We start from the raw sequence: 25627 nt of genomic DNA, 5'->3' as shown, positions 1-25627 counted from the left end.
TTTTATACTGTTTTATCCCTACAAGAACAGGCCGTTTGCCTGCTTTTCGCGTTGTTGCACGAGTTCTACATAATTGTGCAGGAGGGTACGTTGTCACTGTGCCACTATAGCAAGCAATTTACTTAATCTACTAGCTGTATAGTGAATTACCTTGCAGAGCAAGTGTTCATAGAGATGCAGTAAGGATACAAAGTCCGCAACATAGTCAATGTTGATTGGCTTCTGTGCAAGAAAAAAAATTCTCCAGAGAAGAGGTGCAACTTAACGTGCATGTAATAGTTTATTCAAGCCACGGATTTAAAGCTATTGTAGCAAATTCGTTACGATAGCCTAAACTTTTGCTCTGTCAAATTTAATAAGAGGCAAGATAAGCTTTCAAGATGCATCGGGAAATTCATGCTTGAAAACCGACAAGAAAATGCAACTGAACGGTACCGCGTTCAGCGCAACGTTGAAACTTCGGGTACTTTGCTGTCTTGTCATTTGCCCTTGCCGAGGTTGAAATAATTCAAGCTGCTCCGTAAGCGCGATTTTTGCATGCTACTCAACAAAAGAAAATTGTGACGACCTCGTCGTCTGCTGGGGATCGAACACCTCCTAGCACTGACAACTCGCAAAGGCGTACGAAGCAAACGTGAAAATGCACTTCATTTGCTGTGTAGCGTGTCAACAAACGCATAGCAATCGGAGAATGCAATCTGCGGTACAAGTTTTTTATTCTCCCTTCGCGTGCGTACCGAATTCGACGATCCACGTCTCCGCGCATTGCACTTGTCGTGCGAGACGCCATTTTCCAAAACAAACCGGCGGAATAGCTCCGTTGACAGCTCTCCGCGCAATTTCGACGGAAAATCGCAGCGATCGGTGCGACGGTGCGACTGTGCGACCAACCGGTTGGTCGCAGCCGAAAATCGGGGGGTCGGCACTGCGACTGCGATTTTCATCGCAAACGACGGAAATCGCACTTCCGGTGCGACGAAAATCGCATCATGTGAAACAGGCTTGACGCAGCGTAGCCGACCTGGCGTGACGTAGCGCAACCACCGCGCGCGCGCGCGCGCCGGGTCACGTCGAGGTGTATTGGCGCCTTTAAGGCGCCAATACACTTCGAAGTATGAACAATACAATGCACTTCGAAGTATGAACTTGGCGGAGTCGAAGCCGTTCCCCGTCTGCTCCCGCGCTACCTCCCCGCTTTCATCCATATGGGCGCGTGAGAATCGCCAGCTTCCTTTGCGCCCCGTCAAGAAATGCGCAGTTGCTGCGGGAGCCCAACCAGCGAAGACATGTGGGTCGCGCTGGCGGCTGCAGATGGTCACGACGAATGGCGAAGGCTTCGGCCTAGTGGCAGCATTGGACATGCCTGGATTCGCGGTAGCGAGCTTGGCCGGTGGTGCTATGCGGCCACACGAGCGGAGCTCCAGTGAGAACGTGCGAGAGGTCTTGGGGAACGAAAAGCACCTTCCACCACCCATAGGGAACCGCTTTATTGCAGTCGAGCACGCTGCGAACACGAAGATCAAGCTGATGATGATATATACAGATGAGGAAAATGTACAATGGATCATGATATGTAGAGATGAAGATGAAAGTCAGGCAATGTGTTGCGCTCAAAGTATCTCAAAAACATCCGGATGCAGTGGAGGGTGCATGTGCAGTTCCTGGAGCGAACATACGGCGTCTTGAACTGTGGAGGAAGTGGAAGAGCCCGGCGCGAGATGATCAAATGGGTTCGGGAGCATGTGCGTGAGGCAGAGCGAGAACTGTGGGAATCCGCCGTGGCCTCAAAGAAGAAGCGTCAAGTGTAGTTGGACAAAAAGGAGGCCATTACGACGGAACCCTTCTATGACAATGGTAGTGACAGCGCCCTCCTTTTCCAGGCACGTGCGGGCGCTTTCCGCACCCGAGGCTATCGCAGTCGCTTTAACTGCACCACCCAAGCCGCTGTGTGGAGGGGATGTGGTGGCGAGCGGCAGATGATGGGACACCTAGCTACTCTTTCATGGCGTTCGATACTTGCGCGCGCTACAGGTTTTGCTCCGGCCGTCCTATTCGGACGGAGAGAGCGTAAGTTCGGTGGTGCGCGTGGCTGGCTCCGCACCACGGCGCTCAAACCCGAGGGGTTTTCGTGCGTCGAGGAAGCTTTCGGGGGCGCGCTGGTGGCACTGATGCTGTGGCTTGGATGAGGCGAGAAAGAAAACGGGATTTTGGACTGCTATGTGATCCCTTACTGATTAAGAAATGACGGCTAAATGCGTACGTGGGGCCAAGCGCCTGATGGCGGCTATTCTAATATGTGTCAATGGGACTGACAACGGTAGCCAATTTTTATTGCGATGGAAATCATATCGACACTCCGAGCACATCTATGCCGTCGGCGTCGCCGTGAGGTTCCGTATGAAGTACAATGGCGATAAAATAATCGCCAAGCGGCATATGCTCTATGTGCGCGTCTAAGCGTGCGAGCGTGAGCCGGCGATCGCGGCTCAATCTTGCACACGAAAAGGAGGAAAGCAGGGACGAAGCAAGCTGTCTTCGATCGCGCGCAAGGCAGCGGGGGTGGGTAAGGAGCGGTGTGGGGCTTCTACTCAGGACGCCCTGGGTGGCGGCGCCCACTCGCGCGGACCTCTGTATCTTAAAGGTGACCTGCAACGGGGACAACGTCCACCGTGCGCTGTGCTTTCGAAGCTTAGTTCCCATAGATGGGAGACTAATGAGTGACTTTAACAGAGAAAAAGAAGAGATAAGTACAGGGCCGTCACTACCTCTCGTGCGTGGGCACCTCAGCAGCGCTGTAGGGATGGGGGAAAGGGATATAAAGAGTAGGAGGAGAAAAGAGTGTATAGAGGTGCGAGATAGCCGAGTGGTAAGGCACGTCAAGGAAGGCGCGGTGGCTACAGCCGTTCCTACAGGTCGGCGCCGTCCAAGTAGTCGAGCAGCGCCGTGAAGGCTCGCCCGATCACCGAGGAATGAGCCGACGGAAAGAGAAGCGCCTCGGGGCTGTCGCACTGCAGGCCGAAGCGGCGATAGGCGTTCGTGAGCGCGTCACGATGAGCAGAGTAACTTGAAGGCGGTGCGTCCTTTCCGGGGGGCGGTGGCAGTCGATGCGGAGACGAAGCAGCAGCGCCTGGATCCGTCGGTGCAGGCCCACGCGCGGCAGCAGCTTCGGAGGGTTGCCACTGGCGACGCGGGGGTCCGAATGTCTTGCTCGTAACATGCCGGCCTCGGTGTGTCAGGCAACGTCGAACGGCGTCACCACGAGCGACCGGGGGACTGGCGCAGTGTGGGCCGCCTTTGGTGCATTGGCCGTTCCCGTGTATGCCAATGTGGGAAGGCACCCGCAGGAGAACGAAGTCGCATCCCTGCTCGCAAACGCAGCATGAAGTTCCTTTCGCTAGCTGCTGCTGCCGCGCTTTCTCAATTCAGCATTTTGATAGCGAGTTTCCGCGGTCATCGCGCATTGCCGGTCATCGCGCATTTCCGCGCGTGACGCCATGCTTAGCAATTTAGTTAGTCTGCCAATGTTTACAAGTTTATACCGCCGATAAAACTACTATCCTTAAGAATACTTTAGCTAGGATTTTTTTTTCCAGGTATCTAGGCACGTGAACCATACATCCGTATGTATCAACTAAATGACTTACACACTCTTTTGTATGATGATGAGTACGAGATGTACCTGATGCGCTGAGCATAAATAGATGGTTGTTTGAAATAAACGCCAGTTGGAAATAGCGCCAGTCCTGTCCTGTGTGTTCGTCTATGTCTTTAGATAGCACAGTTTTTATGAAAACTGTGCTATCTTTACTTTGTCTAGCCATCCATTAATTTGCTATCACAATCGATGCTTCGCCTTTCCGGCGAAACTTTGACTTCTCTTTTTTTTTCAATGCAATCGAAAGCTTACACTCGGCAGTGTGTCGGATCGTGCAGTGGTAACGCGGAAAACGCTGTGGAATACTTTTTATCAGATTTTTTTCCATCAGCAGTAAGGATGCAGCCGTTGACTACAATCATGCTGGAGACAGTGATAGGTGAGCGTGATAACGATTATACGTCAGCATTGGCAGGAGGTAGATGACAAGAGCGGTCGTAGCTATGAAAAAGCATTATTTTGTTTATCAAACCGATGTTCCTGCGATTTATGTTTTCCGAAGTGCAAAATTATTTCTACAATAATAGGTGTGCGCTTTCGTAGTTTCCTATCCAACAGCTTTGGTCATTGCAACTGAAGAGTGTTATTTAGCCAAGCCAAGTTCCCTTAAGTGAAACGACGTGTTAACACGTGATATGCAATTCAGCGTATTGCCGGAGCCACGCGAGCGCTTTTGATTTCCGAAGCAGGTCGTCCCTCGAAGATCTATTCGGCGTTTTCTCGCCACTGCTATCACGCCCCGTTCTAGAGCGAAGTAGTAGATTATCCATAGAGTGTACAATTAGGCTTCTATAGCGTACCGAATCCTCAACGCATCACTAGTGCAACTGTAAATCCAACCATCTTTACAGTACCCGCCGCGGTGGCTTAGCCGGGTGTTGCGCAACTAAGCACGAGGTCGCGGGATCAAACTGCGGCCGCGGCGACCCCATTCCCATGGGGGCGAAATGCAAGAACGCCGGTGTCCCGTCCATTGTGGGAAATCAAAGATCAGGATTAATTCGGAGCCACCCACTAAGCTGTGTCTCATAATGAAACCGTGGTTTAGGTAGGTAAAACCCGAGAATTCAATTCAATTGAACCACCATTACGGCTCGGCACCGCCTCCGTAGACTTAGCAGCGTGAAAACAGAGCTGATTTCAATAATAACGAGAAAACATAAGCAATAGTTTGCCCTCAGCGTGAGATAAGACTAAATGATGGCGGATTTTACCATTTATTTCTTGCTGCCAGGGCGGACAGCCAGTTACAAACGCGAATTCGGACCAAAGCGATCGGTCTAGGCTGGATGGTCGCGGCTACTGGGCTACGTAATATGGTTGGATGCTATTGTGGTTACAGGCGGTAACTATCACAGTAATTCGCGGTATAAAACGCGCATGCGCTAAAAGCCCCACATCTCGGGTATCGCTGTAACGTATCGTGCGCCAAGCAAAACTAAATGTTTCTAATCCCACAAGTAATCAGACAGTTACGCCCGGAACTATATTCCGCTGCGCAAGAATATTTCCTGCGTACTCCTCGTATACGTTGGGCAGTCCGGCAAGTTACTTCTTGTGAGAATGAGTATAGAAAAATTATTTCGCTGTTAATTTCAAGAATGATGGTTCTTAGTAAGCTTTATACTTTCTGCCACTAATAGTAATACCGCCAGTTCTCTAGCTTTGTTCCTCCAGTTTTCAACACTACATTTTACTCTCTTGTAAATAAAACTTTATGAGCACATATTCTATGTATAAATTAAATATCTGTAGAGAATACAGCGTTACTGTAAGACGAACTATAACTTTGTTATAGTAGGGGGCATGCAGAAAGGGGGGAAACAGTTATATCAAACATGACAGGTGGTGCTGCAGCAAGCAAACGGCAGTATTGGAGCAGCAGCTTCCAGGTTTATCTTATGCGGACCACATTGTGTTGCCAGCTAACAAGCAAATTGTTTTGCAACATCTGACTAATATCTGTGGACAGGAAGGCAACAATTTAGGTTTGAAATTTAAAGTCAGAAAATCAGGTGTTATGGTATTCAATGAAAGCAGTGAACAGACAGTGGAAATACAGGGCCAGGAAATACCTCGGATAAGAGAATATATATATCTTGGTATATGGATAAACGAAGGGAATGGATATGTGGAAACACGGGAAAAATCAATAACAGTGAAGGGGAACAGAAATGCAGCCATAATGAAGCACAGAGCGCTATGGGGATACAATAGGTACGAAGTGCCCCGGGTTATGTGGAAAGGTGTAATGGTTCCAGGACTTACTTTTGGAAATGCGGTTGTTTGCTTTAAATCAGGGGTACGATCAGGACTCGATCGGAACAAAACGTCAGTGGGACGCCTCGCATCGGGCGATCACTGGAAGACCACAAATGAAGCTCTGCAGGGTGATATGGGCTGGCGTAGTTTTGAAGTCAGGGAAGCTCGCAGTAAAATTATTTATGAAGAACGACTGAGGAATATGGAAGAAAGTAGATGGGCTGGGAGAGTGTTGAGGTATCTGCACAGGAAAAACATTGATTCACAATGGAGAAAAAGAACTAGGAACCTTGCCTACAAGTATGCGGCCTGTAGGGTGGGCCACACAGCAACAAAGAAAGTCAAGCGCAAAGTCAGACCGGCTGAAATAATCTCATGGGTGGCGGTAATGGAAAAGAAACCTGCCATGAGTAACTACGTAAGAGGGGAAAACGCAATCAGGAAAGAAACAATTTATGATAACTCAAAGGGAAGCTCATTACTTTTCGAATCGAGATCTGGATGCCTTAGAACACGCACCTATAGAGCGAGATATAAGAAGGAAGAAGAAGCATGTGCTTGCTGCGGTAAAGCTAGGGAAACGATGGAGCATGTTTTATTAGAATGTGAAGACGTCTGCCCAGCGGTCGATTTAGGCACCACTGGCCTCCTTGAAGCCCGTGAGTTTAGCGAGAGCAGTCGAAAAGTAAGCATGTCCGCAATAGAGATTAGTAAGAGGCGATTGGAAGATTGGTGGAAGAAAAGTAGGGAAACGACAAAAAGGAGGCGTGCAAAAGCAAAGTTTGCAATAGGGGATCCGAAAATTTGGTTGTGTGAGTTCATAGGATATTTTCTTCTTTTTTTGTCTTTCTTTAACCTAGGTAGGATATTAGGCAGTATAATAGCAAGAGCTTGGTGGCGCAACCCACCACCCCGTGGCCAAGGGGACGCTCATAACACCCATCCGTCCATCCATCCATCCGTCCGTCCGTCCGTCCGTCCGTCCGTCCGTCCGTCCGTCCGTCCGTCCATCCATCCATCCATCCATCCATCCATCCATCCATCCATCCATCCATCCATCCACCCACCCACCCACCCACCCACCCACCCACCCACCGGCAGCCAAATCATGTAGCCCAGCCATCATACTTGCGGTACGCACCTTCGCACGTCGGCGGTCCGTGGGTCCAGGTGCCTTGCATCGTGCACTTGGTGACACTGGAACCTTCCAGATAAAAGCCCGCGTTGCACCTAACGTTGCACCTGGTTCCGATAGCTGCAGAGCTGTCCACTACTGGTGGGTCGCACGTTGTTACGCCGTTGGACGCCTCGACGAACATTGGGCAAGTGACGGCTATCAAACAAAAGCGAAAAGATGGCATCACATGCCGAGCTCACCTCCGGCAGAACGCGAATCGCCGTCTAATTTTGTATGATTCATATTCACTTTTAAAGCATGCAGGAAGCGCTGCGCCATGGAAATTGTGAGCTTTTGATTTGCCACAGAAAAATCTGTCATCGCGCAGTTCAAACGGGGTATCAAATTATTCTCCAGCGACTGCATGGCGATTGCCGCATTTTTGAAAGCCATCCTGCTGGTGAAGCATGCCCGCTGCGCCCATATATATATATATATATATATATATATATATATATATATATATATATATATATATATATATATATATATATATATATATATCTGTTCTCGCGCAATAAACACACAGCTGTTAGCGCTGTGTCGCGTCTTTTTCTTTCGGCGTCCATGTGCATCTGCACTACTGTTTAAATAATGCCATACTGACTAGCCCACCAGTCGCTACATTTGAATCAATATGTTATATTTTCAACATATTCATTTTTGGTAGTGTCCTTTCTGGTGGTGTCTCCCTTTTGCCGCAGCTGTACTGAAATCGAATCGATACACCACTTCTTTTTGTCCTGCCACCAATTCTGAAACAAGAGAAAGAGGTTACTTGAAGCTCCACTTTGCCAGGTTGAACGAGCAATCAACATTTCAGGTAACAATATCAAGTGGGTCTCGACGCAAAGACTATAGTGGCAGGGATGTTTCTTACACCGTGTTCGAATTTTTAAGATAAACAAAACGATTAGCATGTAAACTTTTTGTAGCTTTACTGTTCTCTGTGCACTGTTCATTTCACTGAAACCTATTCTCAAAATGTCTTATTAATGCGGACGTTAATATCTTCTTCGGTAACTTCAAACTTAGTATTTTGCGTCATTTAGTTTGACTGCTCCCTCGGGTATCATTACAGTTTCTTTTTCTTCAGTCATTACGTTTTCTTTTGTTTTTGTTTTTTGTTTCTGCATTACAGGAAGAATTTCGTTTGGGCCTACTCCTGATGCCCGATTCTTGGACTCAATGGCGCCATGAATTGTCTGTGCGGATGCTGGCGTGCTGCTGCCTTGCCAAGTACAGAAAAACTTGGGCCATGTGGACCCATTCCTGGCCTATCCCCAAATATAGTTAGGTATATGCATGCAATATGACCGAGCTGAATATATGGTTTGGTTATATTGCTCCCCTATTCAGTCGTTAAGTTGCTCACACCAGCTCTTACGTTCTTGACTAAATTATTCCTCAGGATCTTGAGAATAGCAGCCCACAAACAAGTCTCATGAAACATAACATTCTTGGCTAGCGCACGCCTTTTACCTTAAATCTTCTCAGGCTATTATATATTAAAAGTGCAAAACAATATCAGTGCGACCACCTGAGAGAGATAAAATTTTACTAGCGGGCCTCTTCACGGGCAGCGTAGTGGCGTCTGGGCGATGACATTACAGGGCCTACATGGCGTGGTCAAGCTTGTATGGGTGCCAAAAATTTTGGCACACCCGCGAATACCGAGTCTGTCGGACCGGCGCATGGTTAGACCCCCGTCCTAGAAGTTGAAGCGAAACGCTAAACATTGCTATCGCAGTCAATGCTTCGGGCGAAACCACCAATTTTATTTATGGCGAGAACTAGCCACATCGCTTTACTAGATTTTACTTCAGTTCATATCGCGGTGCCCCTACACCTATATGTTTGCGTCAATGTTGTACATTTTCGCAATTAGGTTATATTTACAGAATCATTGTACTGCGTTTGCGTCTTATCTCACCTTATAAGGATGTCCACATGTGCGTGGGGTACGTCGAGTATTTAGCGATATCGCAGGGACGAAAGCTTTGATGAAGTTACGTGCACAGACAAACGTCATATGTGATCTTTTAGTATTGCTCGTCTGTTTTTGCTTTACGTTTGTCTTTCTTACGGCTACCATACTTTGAGTTTTCCAGAAAGAAAAAACCGACAATGCATCAAGTAAAAAGCCAAAATAGCAGCACCATAATACTCTTCTGTTTGTGCATTTCCTCAAGGTTCGATTTTCATTACCTTGAGAACAAAAAAGAAGGAAACACGCATTACAAGCTAATACTAAAAGTTTCCAATTTTCTTAGCGCATCTATAGTTCCGAATCAATACTTCTAGGCAAAATTAAGTATTTCAAAATCATTAAGCTTTTCAGTAAGCGTGTGTGTGTAAACATCTGCACCGGGAGGTTAACGTGACATCCCGAATTTGAAAATATGTATGCCTTGGTTCTACAGGGAGCCAGAGCGGCAAAAGTCAATGAGCTCTTTGTTTCGCTTCACACTGTGCCCACGGCTTCAATCCTGGGCTTTTGCTACTCTCACCATATATAGAAGTATATCTGTGCAGAGTACAGAAAACAGACAGCTTTTCGAGCCTGGAAACGTTCAAAACATGCATGTCGCTCAGCAGGAAAGTTGTTTGCAGGCTATAGTACTCATATTTCTAGGTGCATATGCAGCGAAGAATCGTGGCATTCGTACTCGGCACTTGGCAAGTGGTTCGCAGCTGGACGAAGCGCCCAAACAAACGTACGGGTGATGAAAAGCTTACCGGAGCAGGTTTTCAGGTCCCCAGTGATCTTGTATCCTTTCGGACACCGACAATAATACCCTCCTTCAATGTTGACGCAGATGTGACTGCAAGTGTGATTTCCCATCGTGCATTCGTCAATATCTGAACGCAAAGAGAAAGACACAGCCGGCATTAGTTGCATCGTAAGCGGCTGAGGTTCGCTCGTATATACGTACGACAGACTGTTCCAACGAGGGCGTTAAAAGCGCGTGTTTGATTATGGGTGAAAGAGCGGTTGGCATAGGAATCGTGTCTGAGTATATATGAGAGGTTCGAACGAACTCACATTCACTCTCAGGCTCTGCTGGTGGCACCAACAAGGTCACCAGCATTTGGAGCAGTTCCCGTTCACTCACTGAACATTCCTATTAACTAGCTGCCGTAATAATTTGAAAAACTTACATTAGATATGTTACGAAACGTAGAGAGTGAAACAAGGCGTCCATTTTGAGAGGCCTCGTCCGCGCCTGATTATGCAGGGACCCGCGAAGGAGGAACACACAGCAACATCATTCGACGGATAAACATGGCGGTTTGATGCAACGACAGCGACGATGGTAGCGGGCAGTCGCGTAGCCAGAAATGTTTTTCGGGCGAGAGTAAGGGGTGGGAACGTGGCCGGTGTGCCACCGCCTGGTAGAGGGAGAAGTGGTAGTGGGAGAACAGGCAAGAAGTTCCGACAAATTAAGTGAGTGTCATTTTTTGCTTCAGAACCTGCGAGTTCGGTTCCCTTGCAGTATAGGGAGCGCATCACGACAGGAGCGTAATGCAAAAATGCCGCTCTTAAGCTTTTGTTGCGTTTTTTTTCGACGCTGACACTGTTCTTTAGGCTCTTTATCGTTCAACTGTTCTGTCCATTTCATTGTTTGTCACATGGCTCTGTTTATGCGCGCTGTCGCATGTTTTATCAGTTTTTTAGGTGAGTGACTATTAGAGATTTTAGTTATGACGCAGACGCTGTACTTACACGCCTTTATTCATGTTTTTTCCATGTTATTCGTGTGTCATTATTCCCATAGTTGTGCGGGTTTTATCACTGACTGGGCCTTACGAATTTGAAGTGTGTTATGTTGTGGATAGTTTGATAGTGAAGCGGAAACGGTACTTTTTATGTCTCGTTTTTTGTCCCTGTTGGCTTGAAAAAGACTATACTCGATGAATTGCTTCCCGTGCTGCTCCACGTGTGGTTTTTGTTTGCTCACTTGATATTTTGCGCCAGATACGATTCGTGAGTGGTCGATAGATTGCTGTATTTTACTCCTAAAGTTCTGTGTATGACTCGGCTTGATTAACCTACATAAGGCAGGTTTGTTGCGGAAATAAACTTAATTGTGAGTGGCGCCGGTCCTGTCGTTTGTTTTCTCCTTCTTGAGTCCTGGTCTTCTGCCGCCTTGTGTTTATTAATTCAAGCATGACCCAACTATCCCAAGCAAGAGTTTTACTAGAGTTTTACCTAAAATAAAGGAGGCCAGGTAATCACACTTACTCCGAAGCCCATCGCTACGGAGTCTCCCTTGAACCCCGCGTGACTTGATAGGCGAAGCGAGCCCAGCAGCTTGGGACGCCTTATCTCGCGCACTCATTTAGTTGAGGACCCCAGGAACAGCTTTCCATTGTATGTTTTTCTGCTTTAGATGACTAATCAACAAATAAAAGACGCCGTAATGAGGAAGTAAATGTCACTACTTGCAAAAACTGATTAAACACATTGTACAAACTGTGCCGTACCGATGCATTGGAAGCTGTCGCTGGCAGAAAGCGTGTATCCGGGCTTGCAGGAGCACTTGTAGCTTCCGTGAGTGTTGGTGCACAGCTGGCTGCAGATGCGGGGATTTTCCTCACATTCGTTGCTGTCTGTTTGCAAACGAAAGGAAAAAAGAAAAACAATGGCGCTTTCGCAAGCGAGGCTTGCGGGGCGACACCGGGGAATAACACGATTGACATTTCTCCGCCATCCTCGGAGTTCAATTCTGCGTTCGTCTCACTTAGGGTTCGGCTATTTTACGACATGGTTTGCGAATCGGTATCCTTTAGCCATAATAGACGCGTTTATAACAGCCGCGCAAGTTCAAATCATGTTTTTCTTCATAGCACGATTCCGCCCCCCGTACGATATGAGTTTCACTATTTACGGCATTTTATTTACGTAGTGATATACCTTTGTTCACTTATCGTTAGCCGTATGAATTCGTCTCGCATGACTTCACACTGCTGCCTTCAAATTAAGGTTTGTTTGGTTTTACAATCATAGTTTACATAAATGCGCGATAGAGACGAAAACGCGAGATAACTGGTACAATTGAAGAGCGCCGACTTCAAGCACTGACGTCTGTTTCAGAAGAAATGCTCAAATAATTCATTGTGCAGAAAGCAAAGAAACAAACAAACGATTGTTGAAGTGTTGAACGTAGGGCAAAGTACCATAATTGCACGAAACCTTATTGAAAACGTGAGGAAGCTCTTACAGAATGTAGCAGCTTCAAAACAGTATGCCCCTTTACAACACCAATGTAAAACTGCGAATAACTTTTTCAGCATGCCCTGCACTAGCGTAGTACCTTCATACTTACGCACCTACACGCCATTTGCAACAAAGCACGAAGATACGCGGCCAATTTACATCTTCCTCCAAAACTCGCTCAAACACATCACCACTACGAATCTGTCGAAGGTTGCTCTGCTAGGGTGGTACGCGGTAAATTTTAGTACACATTTGCACAGTCAGCTTGACGCCCTAGGAATCTCTCCGCTTACGCCAAGTTTCGTCCATGCTGCTTTGTTTGGCATTCCAGCCCAGGTTTGTTGAGCCGATTAGAAGTAACTATTTTATTCCGAGTCAACGCTGAGGCCAACCGCTGTTAGGGCTGGCGTCTGACACCACGTGGCGAGAGGTCATTCACCCTACCCCCTGAGCCGGAGTAACCTCATCCCCGTCGCCTCTCATGGTCGTGGCATCGTGTGTGCTTACCTCATCCCCTTCCTCCCCCCCCCCTGAGCCGCAGCCCATGGGGGCCCTCTCTCCGTGCCTGTCACGTGTCATTCGACGGAAGCAAGATCCCACCCACAACTTGTAGAGAGCCTATTTAAGGGGCTCCGAAATGTACTTTGAGAGACTTCAGACTGCATACTTGATACTTCATATTCATGCTTTTCTTATTTTCTTTCAACTACCTTTGAATAAACAGTGCAAGTTTCGCACTAGCAAATCGTCTCGCCCCTGCTTGGTCGCCATGATCTACCAGATGCCTGCAGCCCGTCGACAACGCCACGCCACGCTACCCAATAAGTAGTCTCGGTCGAGCTTCGATAGGCAGGCGGCGCTACTTCTCGGGAGCAGTACGGTACGCTACCCTGGAGTACGCAACAAACTGGCTAGCAGCGATTGGGATACGGAATCCTGGAGACCACAACTTGGACGACAACTACGATATCGTCGCCTTTTCGTCCTGGCAACAACGTTCGGAAAGAAGGTGTCCGGATCATGACTGCATCTGGTGATTGCACGGCTTTTCTTCACTAAGATATCACTTGGCTTTTACGTATTTTTTGGAAAGTACATAGCAGTGATTTTTCTTTAAACCGTTGACGGAAGTCTGAGCACGTCAAGGTTGTATAGAGTGAAGGTTTAGCAGCACTAAGGGCAGCCATGAACTTGAAGGCACTAAAGAAGCCGGAATTGTTGAGCTTGGCCAAAGAGTTGAGCCTCCAAATTGCCGAATCAAAGAGAAAGCCGGAGATCATTGAGGCGATCGAAGCGACCGGGGCAGACGACGAGGAACTGACGGAATGCCTCGAGGGCATTAAAGAGAAAGAGGAAGAGCGTAAACGCCTAGAGAAAAAAGAAGAGCGTAAGCGCCTAGAGGGAAAAGAAGAGCGTAAGCGCCTAGAGGAAAAAGAGGAGCGCGAGCTGGCAGCACGTGAGGCCAAAGAAGAGCGAGACCTCGAAATGAAGCGCCTAGAGATTGAGCTTCTGAAAGCACAAAATAGCGAAAGACCTAGCACAGAGGCACGTGAAAGCGAGCGCAGAATGACAGACTTGATGGCATCCTACGCAGTAGGAGAGGACATAGGTCTTTTTCTGGTACAGTTTGAGCGGACGTGTGAGAAGGCGAAATTCGCGAGAAACACGTGGCCGCAACGCTTGCTTACGTTACTGCCACGTGGGGTAGCTGATATTATCGCCCGCATGGGGAAAGAAGAAGCAGAGGACTTCGATGAAGTCACAGCGAGCCTGCTTAAAAAGTATAGATTATCAGCGGAAGCATTCAGGCGAAAGTTCAGGGAAGTCGAGAAGACCAAAAGTGAGTCATATTCAGATTTTGCATACACCTTGGAGGTAAACCTGAAGGAATGGCTCAGAGAAGAGGGTGCACTCGGCGACGCCGAAAGAACAATGCAGTGCATTGCTTTAGAACAGTTCTACCGCCGGCTGCCAGTAAACATCAAGTATTGGGTTCAGGATAGGCCAGGCGTAGACACTGTTTCGACAGCGGCCGATCTCGCTGAGGAGTACGTAACTCGCCGTGCGGACGAAGGCAGCGAAGCTCATAAGGAGGAGATGAATAAATGCAGACCCGACAAGCCAAAACAATGGTCAAAGTCGAGTCGGTATAAAACAAAGGAAAGATCAGATTCAGGGAAAAGTAGTGACGAGGACAGCGAAGGAGAAAAGGAGTCACCCGAACAGAGGGCAGAAAAGCAAAAGAAAAAGGCTTTCGAGGCCAAGAAACCAGTAGTTTGCTACAACTGCCGGCAAACGGGGCATATTTCCGTGGGATGCAGAAATCCCAAACTAGTGTTGATGTCACTAAGTAGTAACGCAGAGAACCTGAACTTGCTCGAACCGTACATTCGAGACCTCGTGGTAAACGGCAAACCGTGTAGAGTGCTTCGCGACTCGGCAGCCACAATGGACGTAGTGCATCCGTCGTACGTAGAGGCAGGCCAGTTCACGGGGGAGTGTGCTTCGATAAGGCAAGCCGTTGAGGCCTCCAGTGTTTGTCTCCCGGTGGCCAAAATTCGTATTGAAGGCCCTTTCGGAGTACTGGACACTGAAGCCGCCGTCTCGGCACATCTCCCGCCGCAGTATCCATATTTGTTTTCTAACCAATCAGAGGATTTGCTACGACGCAAGGGAATCGGGTTTAGTAAGGGAACACTGCAAGCCCTAACTCGTTCTAAAGCAGTGGATGAAAGTCCAGTGGTGAAAGAAACCGGTTTGACAGCTGATTGGTCAACTAGTACTGAACAGGATAGCCCTATAGGGGATGAGGCGGAAAGTACGCCATCTAATTAAAAAACCAGGAAAGCAGCGAAGCCTGAAATGTCACGAGAAGCAGAATGCAGCAAGTTATTGAACGTAAGCCCTGCCACAATGATCGCTGAGCAGGAAATGCGTAAGGCACAAAGCAATGCTGAGTATTGCTAAGACAGGACGGCTCGCACGCGACACTTTGAAGTTGGGGAAAAGCGAATGATCGTGAAACCCTCTTTGAATAACCAACCTGAGGAAATGCCTGCCGACTTTCCAGAGTTAACAGCCGTGACGGAGACAAAAGACATTCACGAGACCATTGATAAGTTAGTGGAACAGGCGGAGTTGAATCCCAATCAAAGGGCCGAACTGAGGGAATTCGTGTTTGAATTTAAAGACGTATTTTCAGACACACCGGGCAGGACGACTGCGATTGTTCACGATATCGAGTTAACCTCGTCGGACCCTGTTCGTTCGAAAGCTTATCGCGTTTCGCCTCGTCAACGCGAAGTCATGACCGCTGAAATAAACAATATGTTAGAGCTAGATGTAATCGATCCAGGAGAGAGTGATTATACCTCACCTCTTATCTTGGTTGAGGTCCCAGGAAAAGAGCCGCGTCCATGTATCGACTACCGCAGGCTCAATTTAATCACGAAGGACCAGACTTATCCAATACCGCATATCGAGGAAAGGCTTGAGAAAGTGAGCAGTGCTAATTTCATTTCTACGCTCGATTTAGTCAGAGGGTATTGGCAGGTTCCGTTGACCGAGAGGGCAAGCAGGCTTGCAGCGTTTATTTCCCCGATGGGAACCTTTCGTCCGAAAGTCCTGAGTTTTGGATTGAAGAATGCGCCATATTGCTTCTCTAGCCTTATGGACCAAGTGCTACGAGGAATGGAGGACTTTGCACTTCCCTATCTCGATGACATAGCTATCTTTTCTTCATCATGGGCGGACCATATGCAACACCTGCGAACCGTGTTGTGTCGGCTACGAGAGACCAACTTAACTGTTAAGGCTCCCAAATGCCAATTAGGGCGCGCGGAGGTAGCTTATCTAGGTCATGTAATAGGGCAAGGCCATCGTCGGCCTTCCGAGGTTAAACTGACCGCGATAGACAACTTCCCGCAACCACGCACCAAGCGGGACATCAGATCATTCCTTGGCTTCGCTGGTTATTACCAACGATATATTCCGCGGTATTCCAAGATTGCGAGTCCTTTCACGGATGCTCTCAGAAAAACACAACCACAAACGGGAAAGTGGGATGACGCGAAAGAAAAGGCTTTTAGTATGCTGAAGAACGCACTAACGAGTCTGCCAGTGTTGAACGCGCCCGACTACTCTAAGCCATTCATTCTTCAGTGTGATGCCAGTGACAGGGGTATGGGGGTGGTGCTCTGTCAAAAGAAAGATGACCAGAACGAACATCCTGTACTGTACGCCAGTAGAAAGCTTTCAGTTCGTGAGGAAGCATACAGTGCATCAGAAAAGGAAAGCGCTTGCGTAGTTTGGGCGGTACAGAAGCTAGCTAGCTATATCACTGGCTCAAGATTCACCATAGAGACTGACCACTGTCGCCTCACATGGCCGCAGTCCATGTCTACGAAAAACGGTCGCCTTTTGCGCTGGAGCTTGGCTCTTCAACAGTACACCTTCGATATTCGCTACAAGAAGGGTAAGCTTAACGGCAATGCCGACGGTTTAAGTCGTTGCCCCTAGAGTGTCGAAAGCCTCATGTTCATCCGGGTTTCCGTGGCATATTTTTCGTGCGTTCATATGTTTTTCCGAAGTGAAGCCGATTGTTAGCTGATTTTAATAACCACGTCTTAGCGCTTTCAAGAAATGGCTGTTTTTAGAGTTAAGGGGGGAGGACGCGCGTAGGAAGTGGGAAAGGTGCAGCGGGTTTCCTTTTTTTGTTAAAAGCCGGGTGTGTCTTGGGGGAGAGTGGCCTTGTGCTCGCTGCTTTGTGGTTGTGGGTCCGGCACTGTTCTGGGGTAATTGCTTGCCCACGCAGGAGACGAAAAGTTGCGAGACCTGCTTGCAAAGACCAATTTCACCGGACCAGACCAAGGAGAAAAGTCACAAGAGCGCCACGAGGACGGAAGACCACTCCCCGGAATCTACCTGCTACGAACGAAGGGTTCGTAACCTCTACGGGGAATCCTGATACCGAAACGCCGATCCCTCGTACAGCGGCTGTTGGCCCCTACACGTCGGGATCTTCCTCCCCCGCCGGAGATGCTGTTAGGGTTGGCGGCTGACACCACGTGGCGAGAGGTCATTCACCCTACCGCTGAGCCGGAGCCCACGAGTGACCTCATCCCCGTCGGCTCTCATGGTCGTGGCATCGTGTGTGCTTACCTCATCCCCTCCCCCCCCCCACCTGAACCGGAGCCCACGGGGGCCCTCTCTCCGTGCCTGTCACATGACATTCGACGGAAGCAAGATCCCACCCACAACTTGTAGAGAGCCTATTTAAGGGGCTCCGAAATGTACTTTGAGAGACTTCAGACTTGATACTTCAGACTTCATACTTGATACTTCATATTCAAGCTTTTCTTATTTTCTTTCAACTACCTTTGAATAAACAGTGCAAGTTTCACACTAGCAAATCGTCTCGCCCCTGCTTGGTCGCCATGATCTAACGGATGCCTGCAGCCCGCCGACAACGCCACGCTACCCAATAAGTAATGTCGGTCGAGCTTCGATAGGTAGGCGCCGCTACTTCTCGGCAGCAGTACGGTACGCGACCCTGGAGTACGCAACACCGCTCAAGCCAGCTTTCCCATAAATGAGATTAAATGAATTTTTTAGTTTACGGTTGTTCACTTTGTCAATATGGTTTTCATCAAAACTTACATTTATTGTAATTCCACACAGTTCAAATTTATAGTTCAAATTGATTTTCAAGTTCGTTTTGATAAATTTAAATAATGAAGCCGCTGCACTCAAGGTGACATGTGGTAATGCAAGTCAAGTTGCGCTAACCAGAGTTCTGCGCGCTAACAACCCAGCCTCCTGCTTAACGCTATAGTCACCGAAGACGACGTCAGCACGTTTATAATTTCCACGACATGCAAAACAAATTTCACCATAATCATCATCAGCCTGTTTTATGTATACTGCAGGACGAAGGCCTCTCCCTGCGACCTCAAATTTACCCTTGTCCTGCGCGAGCCGATACAAACTTCCGCCTGCGAATTTCCCAATTTCTTCACCCCACCAAGTTTTCAGCCGTCCTCTACAGCGCTTCCGTTCTTTTGGCACCCATTCTGTAAACCTGATGGTTCACCAGATATCTAACCTACGTATTACATTAGCTATCCAGCTCCATTTATTTCGCTTAATGCCAATTAGAATATCAGCTGTCCCCGTTTGCTCTCTAATCCACACGGCTGTCTTCCTGTCTCTAACCATTACGCGCATCATTAATTTTTCGTTGCATTGCTACTTGTGTGGTCCTTAACTAGTTTTCGCACTTCTTTGCCTATCTCAAAGATTCTGCCTCATACGCTAGCACCGGTGTGATGCACTGATTGTACACCTTTCTTTTTAGTGATAATGGTAATGCTTCGGGTCACAATCTGATAATACCTGCCGTTTGCGCTCCAACCCATTTCCATTCTTCCGTAAGTTTCCTTATCATAATCAGGGTCCCCTGTGAATAAATTACCTAGGCAAATATAAACCTTCGCAGACTCTAGAGGCTGACAGGCGATCCTGAGGTCTTGTTCCCTTTCCAGGCTATAGATTATTATCGTTGTTTTCTGCATCGCCCACCGTGGTTGCTTAGTACCTGTGGTGTTGGGCTGCACAGTACGAGGTCGCGGGATCGAATTCCGGCCACGGCGTCCGCATTTCGATAGGGGAGCAATACGAAAACACCCATGTACATAGATTTAGGTGCACGTTAAAGAACCCCAAGGGGTCAAAATTTCCGGAGGCCCCCACTACGGCGTGCCTCATCATCAAATTGTGGTTTTGGCACGTAAAACCCCATAATTGTTTTTCTTTTCTGCATATATATCTTAAATTCACTCCTACGCTCTCTGTTATGGTACTCAAATGTTTGTTCTGTCTGCATTTTTGCTGAAAGAGGACAATGTCATATGCAAAACGAAGGTTGCTGAGGTATTCGTTGTTGATCCTTACTCCTAAGCCGTCCCAAATTAAATTGCTTGAATACTGCTTCCAAGCCTGCAGTGAATGGAATGGGAGAGAATATGTATCCTTGTTTGGCCCCTTTCTTTATAGGTGTCTTCCTACTTTTCTTGGGGAGAATAAAGATAGCTGTGGAATATTTGTACATATCTTCCAAAATATTTATGTAAGCCTGCAGTACTCCTCTAGAACGTAATGCCTCTATGACTGCTGGTAACTCTACTGAATCAAAGCCATTTCCGTAATCTTGTAAGCCATATAGAGAGGCTGATTGTAGTCTGCATATTTCTTGATTACGTGATTGATTGTCTGGATGTGATCCATGGTACAGTATCCCTTCCTGAAGCCAGCCTATTCCCTTGGTTCGAGGGAAGTGTTGCCCTTATTCTATTGGAAGTTACGCTGGTGAATATTTGATACAGTACTGGAATAAGCTAATGGGCCCATAATTCTTCAATTGTTTACCGTCTCCGTTTTTGCGGCTTAATATAATATTGGAATTTTTCCAGTTCTCTGGGACCTTTGAAGTCTTGAGACAATTCGTATAAAGGGCCTCAAGCTTTTCAATCGGGATGTCTCCTCCATATTTGATTAAATCAACTGTTCAGCATAGAATTTTTTTCAGTTCAGTTTCAGTTTATTTTTCATCTCAAGGATGAGGGCAGGCTCGGGATAAAAGTGACATCAGTCACTTGAGGGGAACCCGAGCCTCCCTGATACATGGAATGCATTGAGGACAGACGAACAAAATTCGTTCATAGCAAGAAGGGGTTAATATTTACAACTTGTAATACACATAGATTCATCATGAACTGAAAATATAGATATACAGATTCCTTTACGGTTAAATTATACAGTATGATACATGAAGACAAATTCCAATATACACTGAAAGTTTAGTTAGTGATAAACAATATTGCATTGATTTCATGATAAAAGGGCTTCCCTAATAACACATATGCCACATTCTTCAATTATTATGTTTTTTTAAATTAATTTGTTTAATAAAACAGGAACAGTGAAGCGGAGCATTTGTCGGCCAAAGTGTGTTCTGCACAATGGAATGATCCATTGTTGTTGGTGACGAGTAGGGTATGGGATAGTGTACGGTTCAAGTTGAAAAATATCCAAAAAAGCTCGATTGCTATTGAGCACGGATTTTTTATATCTTATTGCCAGGTAATACTCGTAAAGCTGATGAATTGGGATAATGTTAAACCGCTTAAATAATTCACCCGTATGTGCATAGTAGTCAACATTAGCAATGTGCCGAATCGCTTTTTTCTGTAGTTTGTATAGTCTATTAATGTTCGTTGCTGTTGTACTTCCCCATACCAAAAAACAATAACTGACATGCGATAAAAACAAGCTGTTATAAAGTGTTATCTTAACGGAAACTGGAAGCAAGGAACGCAGTCGTTCAAGTATACCTACACATTTGGAAATATTAGTTATGAGTTTATTAATTTGTGGTTCCCATGACATTATACAATTAAAAAACACTCCTAAAGTTTTAACCGTCTCTACAATTTCAATCGTCGCGCTACCTAAGCGTAAGGCATCGCGTGGAGAAGTAAGCTGCATCCGCGAGTGAAAAATAACTGCTTTTGTTTTTGATGCGTTAATGACTAATGAATTTTGCTCACTCCATGCATACAGGTTCTCTAATGTAGTGTTGATAAGTGAAGTCAATGCACTTATATCATTACCGGTGAAGAAAATGCTAGTGTCATCGGCATAATTATATATTTAGGTTTGTCATTAATTTTTACAATGTCGTTGATGTATAGGTTAAAAAGCAGCGGCCCTAAAATGCTACCTTGTGGTACCCCAGTGATTATCGGCTGAAGAGAAGAGCAGTAATTGTTAATTTTTACACATTGCGATCGGCACTTAAGATATGATTTCAAGAGTGAAAGTGGGATGCCACGAATACCATACATTTCTAGTTTTTCAATTAAAGTGTAGTGACAGAGACGATCAAAGGCCTTGGAAAAATCTATAAAGATTCCAATGCAGAGTTGCCTATCTTCAAAAGATTTTAGAATTATTTCTTTTTGGGCTAGTAAAGCAGTCTCAGTCGACCTGCCCTTCATGAAACCGTATTGCGATTTTGTTATTATGTGAAATTTGGTGCAAAAGTTTATAACTCTTTTAAAAATAATTTTTTCAAAGCCTTTTGAAAATATCGGTAATATGGAGATGGGTCGGTAGTTCCCAAGGTCATTTTTGTCTCCTTTTTTATGTAGCACAGTAACAACAGACGTTTGCATTTGTTTTGGAAAACAGCCTGTCGATAAAGACAGGTTATAAATGTGAGTGAGCACAGGAGCTATAATATGGAATACATGCTTGATCGGAGATATCTGAAAACCGTCTATGTCACGTGCGCTGGTGTTCTTTAGTGTAGAGAACGTTAACACTATTTCTTGATCGTCAGTTGGTGCGAAAAAGATGCTGTTCATTTCTGTAGTCTGTGCACGAGTTACCGTTGGCTGTAATTGTTGCTTTGGCTGTCCAACGTTTATGAGAAAGTGGTTAAATTTTTCAGCAAGCTCTAGATCTTTAACAATGCGGCCATCTATTTCTATTTCCGTAATTCCTGGGCAAATAGGGGTCCTGTGAAGTAACGTATTAAGCTTCCTCCAGATGTTTGCGCTTCCATTGCAGAAGTCTGGATCGAATTGTTGACTTAAATAATTTCTTTTTTCTTTCCTAATAAACGCATTTACTTTATTTCGGAATTCTTTAAATATTTTAAGGTCTGATATGTCTCTAGTTCTTAAAAACCTACTAAAGAGCTTCGTTTTTCTTTTGATCATTTTTAAACATTCATAATTTATCCATGGTTTTCGATTCTTACGGCATTCTTTTACAACCTTGTCTTTGAAATGCTTCAAATAAATTTGTTTAAGGATAGCTATGAATGTCTCGTAGGCTGAATCTGCAGTTAATGAAAGGTAGACTGTACTCCAATCTGTTTGGGAAAGACTTGTGCTAAAAGCAGCCAAGGTAAGAGGCGTGATGTCTTGAACTGTTCTAGTCGGTAACTCCGTCGGCTTTTTGGTAGTACTGTCTGTCATAAAATAAAGTGCTAGGTGGTCGCTTATATCGCAGTACAATACACCTGACTCCACGTTATCTTTGTTTATGTTGGTAATAAAAACATCAATTAAAGCTGCTGAATTTGGTGTGATACGTGTGGGGGTCTCTGTTACTATCTCGTAACCATTTGACACAACCATAGCCACAAACTCAGTTACGAGGGGAGAAGACTCTAGTACGTTGATGTCGCCACCAAGAATTAGTCTTAAATTGTTGCCGTTACAAATTATTTACAGATGAATCAGGCGGTCTGTATATGACAGAGTAAACGTAATTTCGTGACGTTAGAGTTAAGCATTCAATGTCGGAATTAATAAAAGAAAATTCTGATACTATTCGAGAGTCTGTGTCGTTCTTTACTAAAACAGCAAGTCCACCCCCTTTTTTATTCGTACGGTTGAGGAAGTAAGTGTTATAGTTATCGTGCCTGTAAACCTGGTCTTCTAGAGTATACCAAGTTTCCGTAATCATTATGATGTCAAAAGTAAAAGAAAAGGTGTTAAGAAAAGCAGATAGTTCATCTTCCTTGTGTCGTGCTGAACGAATGTTTAGGTGAAAGCAGCACAGTTTGTCGCGAAAGCGACTCGCTACAAGATTATTTACGTCACGAGATGATATCGCCATGGCGAAAGAAAAGATGAACCACAACAGCGCACAGCGATTCTAAGCAATCTTTTCAATGTCACATGCTTCACGAATGTGCAGAACACGCGAGTTTTCATCTTTCCGTGCAAGAATGCGCCCATCATTCGTCCACACAAACTTCCAGTTTGCTGTTTTCTTTTTAGCTATTGCCTTGCCAAGAAGTTGCTTTAAAACTGGGCATAAGTGTTCATTGATGAACACAGGCGTGTTAGAGGAGTGACCAAGATCCTTTGTCGAAATGCGCGTTTTCTTTGCTTTTTGAAGCACCGAATCGCGTTTGGAGCGACTCTTGAATTGGACTACTATGTTCGGGTTTGAAGTGGAATTTTTTGCAGGTACACGGTGACACTTTTCAACATCATCTTTCGAGATGGGAACATTTAACAGTGCGCCAATCTCATGAAGGGTACTAGGAAGGTCCTCATTAGCAAGTTTGGGTATTCCCTTAATTTCAAGATTACATTTGCGAGAATATTGTTCTGAGGCAGTGATCCTCTGATCCTCTTGAGACATTTGTTTTCTCAAAGCTTCGCACTCAGTTGTTAGCTTTTCATTGATGCTCCTTAGAGACTTGTTGTCCCTCTCAAGATCAACGTTTCCTCTCTTTAATTTTTCGACATCCTCATTCAAAAAGCTCACACTGTTTTTTAGGTCTCTTATTTCCTTCCGTAGTTCTCTCTCAATTGCAGATTTGAATTCAAGCATTTCTTTTCTCATCTCTTCTCGAAACTTTGCTAATTCGCTCATACTCACAACACCAAATTATCACTTTGGCAGCAGAGAGGCAGCAATTGAATTATACTTGTGTAGTAAGAAAATGATTGCTAACCTGCAATAACCGAAAACAGACGTGTAAGGAACGAACTTTCGCTGCCCTCGCTGCAGCCAAGTGAGGTTCAGGGCTCCAATGCAGCAGGTTTTATAGGAAGGTTCCCCTGGCGGTGCGTTGCGTCGGTAGTGTCCCTGCTTCGTCAGGCAGTGTTCGTGCCTCGGCACGTGTCGATGCGTCGATTTGCCTCTCGATACGTGCGGTGCAGTCAGCAATCGTGGCGGTGCAATCAGTAGACCACGTGTAGATGCGAATGAGTCAGTATAGAATTCTTCCGCTGCTTCTTTGAAGCAGCGAAGCAATATCTTCGAAAATGTCATCAGCAATATCATCGAAATTGCTGATGACATTACCCTCCTTATCTTTCAGTGCATACATCTTGGCTTGATACGCCATGGTTGATTAGTGGATATGGTCTTGGGCTGCTAAGCACGAGGTCGCGAGATCGAATCCCAACCAAGGCAGCCGCATTTCAATGGGGGCGAAATGCGAAAGCACCCCTGTACTTAGATTAGGTCCAAAATCCCGGGTTTGGATTGGTCCAATTAATGATTTGGATTGGTCGAAAATTCCGGAGTCGCCCGCTACGGCGTGCCTCATAATCAGAAAGTTGTTTTCACACGTAATACCCCATACTTTACTTTCTTTAAATCTTGGATTGTCCTATGCCAAGATTTCTTCTCGCTGATTTCATGCTGTTTACATTTTTCACTGCTTCCTGACTCTTTCCTACGTTATAATTTCGAACAACCTTTAATTTCTCATCGTTTATCAGTTTTGAAAATTCTGCGAATTCTATCTGATCTCTTCAGTTGGAGAGTTTCATTATTTTCCGTTTCTTTATTACGTCGTCCGTTGCTCGTGTGAGCTTGCCTAGAGCTTCCCTTGGAGCCTTGCCTCCCACTTCAATTGGTGCCTGTGAAGCTATCTTAGTTACGGTTTCATTTATTACTTTTATGTGGTTTTCACCTCTCTGTTCTGAGGCTGCATATTTGTTTGCAAGTACAAGCCTGAATTTGCCCACTTCTACCTTTACTGCATCTAGGTTGGCCTGTTTCTTCTTTACTTTACAATATTACTCTTTCTATATTCAAATTGAGGTGAATCCTAGTCCTCACTAACCTATTATCACTGCGTTTTACCCTACCAACATTTCTACATCCTGCACAATGCTGGGATTGGCAGAAAGTATAAAATAAATTCGTTTTTTGTTTCACCATTATGGCTTTTCCAGGTCGACCTTTTGTTGTTACGCTTTCCGAAGAAGAGATTACCAGCTTAAGATTTAAAAAGAAAACAAGATTGAAAACTCCAGGACTAGAACTTCTAAGAGAAGCAAGCGCACAAGGTAGCTCAGTAAGATAATGCTTCAGGCGGCGAGGCATTCTTATGGCTGAGAATTGCAGCCCAGAGGATCTAAAATGCGTAAAAACTCCTTTGATTGGTCTGCTATAGATGTGTTTTGCTCATCGCGATCGTGTTTTCAGAAAGCTAGTTGTGCTGCTTCTAAAGAACAAGCAAGGAACTGATTAATAGCCACATGAATACAGTATCAACATTAACTGGTGGATTTTCATGCCTCGAACAATGCCTAAATGATTCAAGAATTAGTATTCTGAGTATTGCCATCTATATTGTACTGTCGGTGCATCCTGATGCAGTCTACGTTTCTAATTTTTGGAATTTATCTTGTTTAGCTGTGTGTTTTGTCGTGCACGACCTTTTGTTTACGATAGTTTAAAGATGTAATGTATACTTTTATTTATGTGCGAT

General features: G+C 45.7%; 1 protein-coding gene across 11 annotated transcripts in view; it reads right to left on the bottom strand.

The window, feature by feature from the left end:
* Positions 1 to 25627, bottom strand: part of LOC142578610 (uncharacterized) — a 307117-nt gene that overhangs the window by 98164 nt on the left and 183326 nt on the right. For all 11 annotated transcript variants that reach the window (XM_075688019.1, XM_075688020.1, XM_075688023.1 and 8 more), the window contains 3 exons: positions 11583 to 11708; positions 9834 to 9956; positions 7059 to 7250 (listed from right to left, as the gene is read on the bottom strand). In XM_075688019.1, coding sequence (XP_075544134.1) covers positions 7059 to 7250; positions 9834 to 9956; positions 11583 to 11708 — 441 coding nt within the window. The remainder of the gene's footprint in view (positions 1 to 7058; positions 7251 to 9833; positions 9957 to 11582; positions 11709 to 25627) is intronic.

Source organism: Dermacentor variabilis, chromosome 4 (genome assembly GCF_050947875.1).
Source record: "Dermacentor variabilis isolate Ectoservices chromosome 4, ASM5094787v1, whole genome shotgun sequence".
NCBI lineage: Eukaryota > Metazoa > Arthropoda > Arachnida > Ixodida > Ixodidae > Dermacentor > Dermacentor variabilis.
The sequence above is the reverse complement of the archived record's forward strand: the minus strand, read 5'-3'. Positions and strand labels throughout refer to the sequence as shown.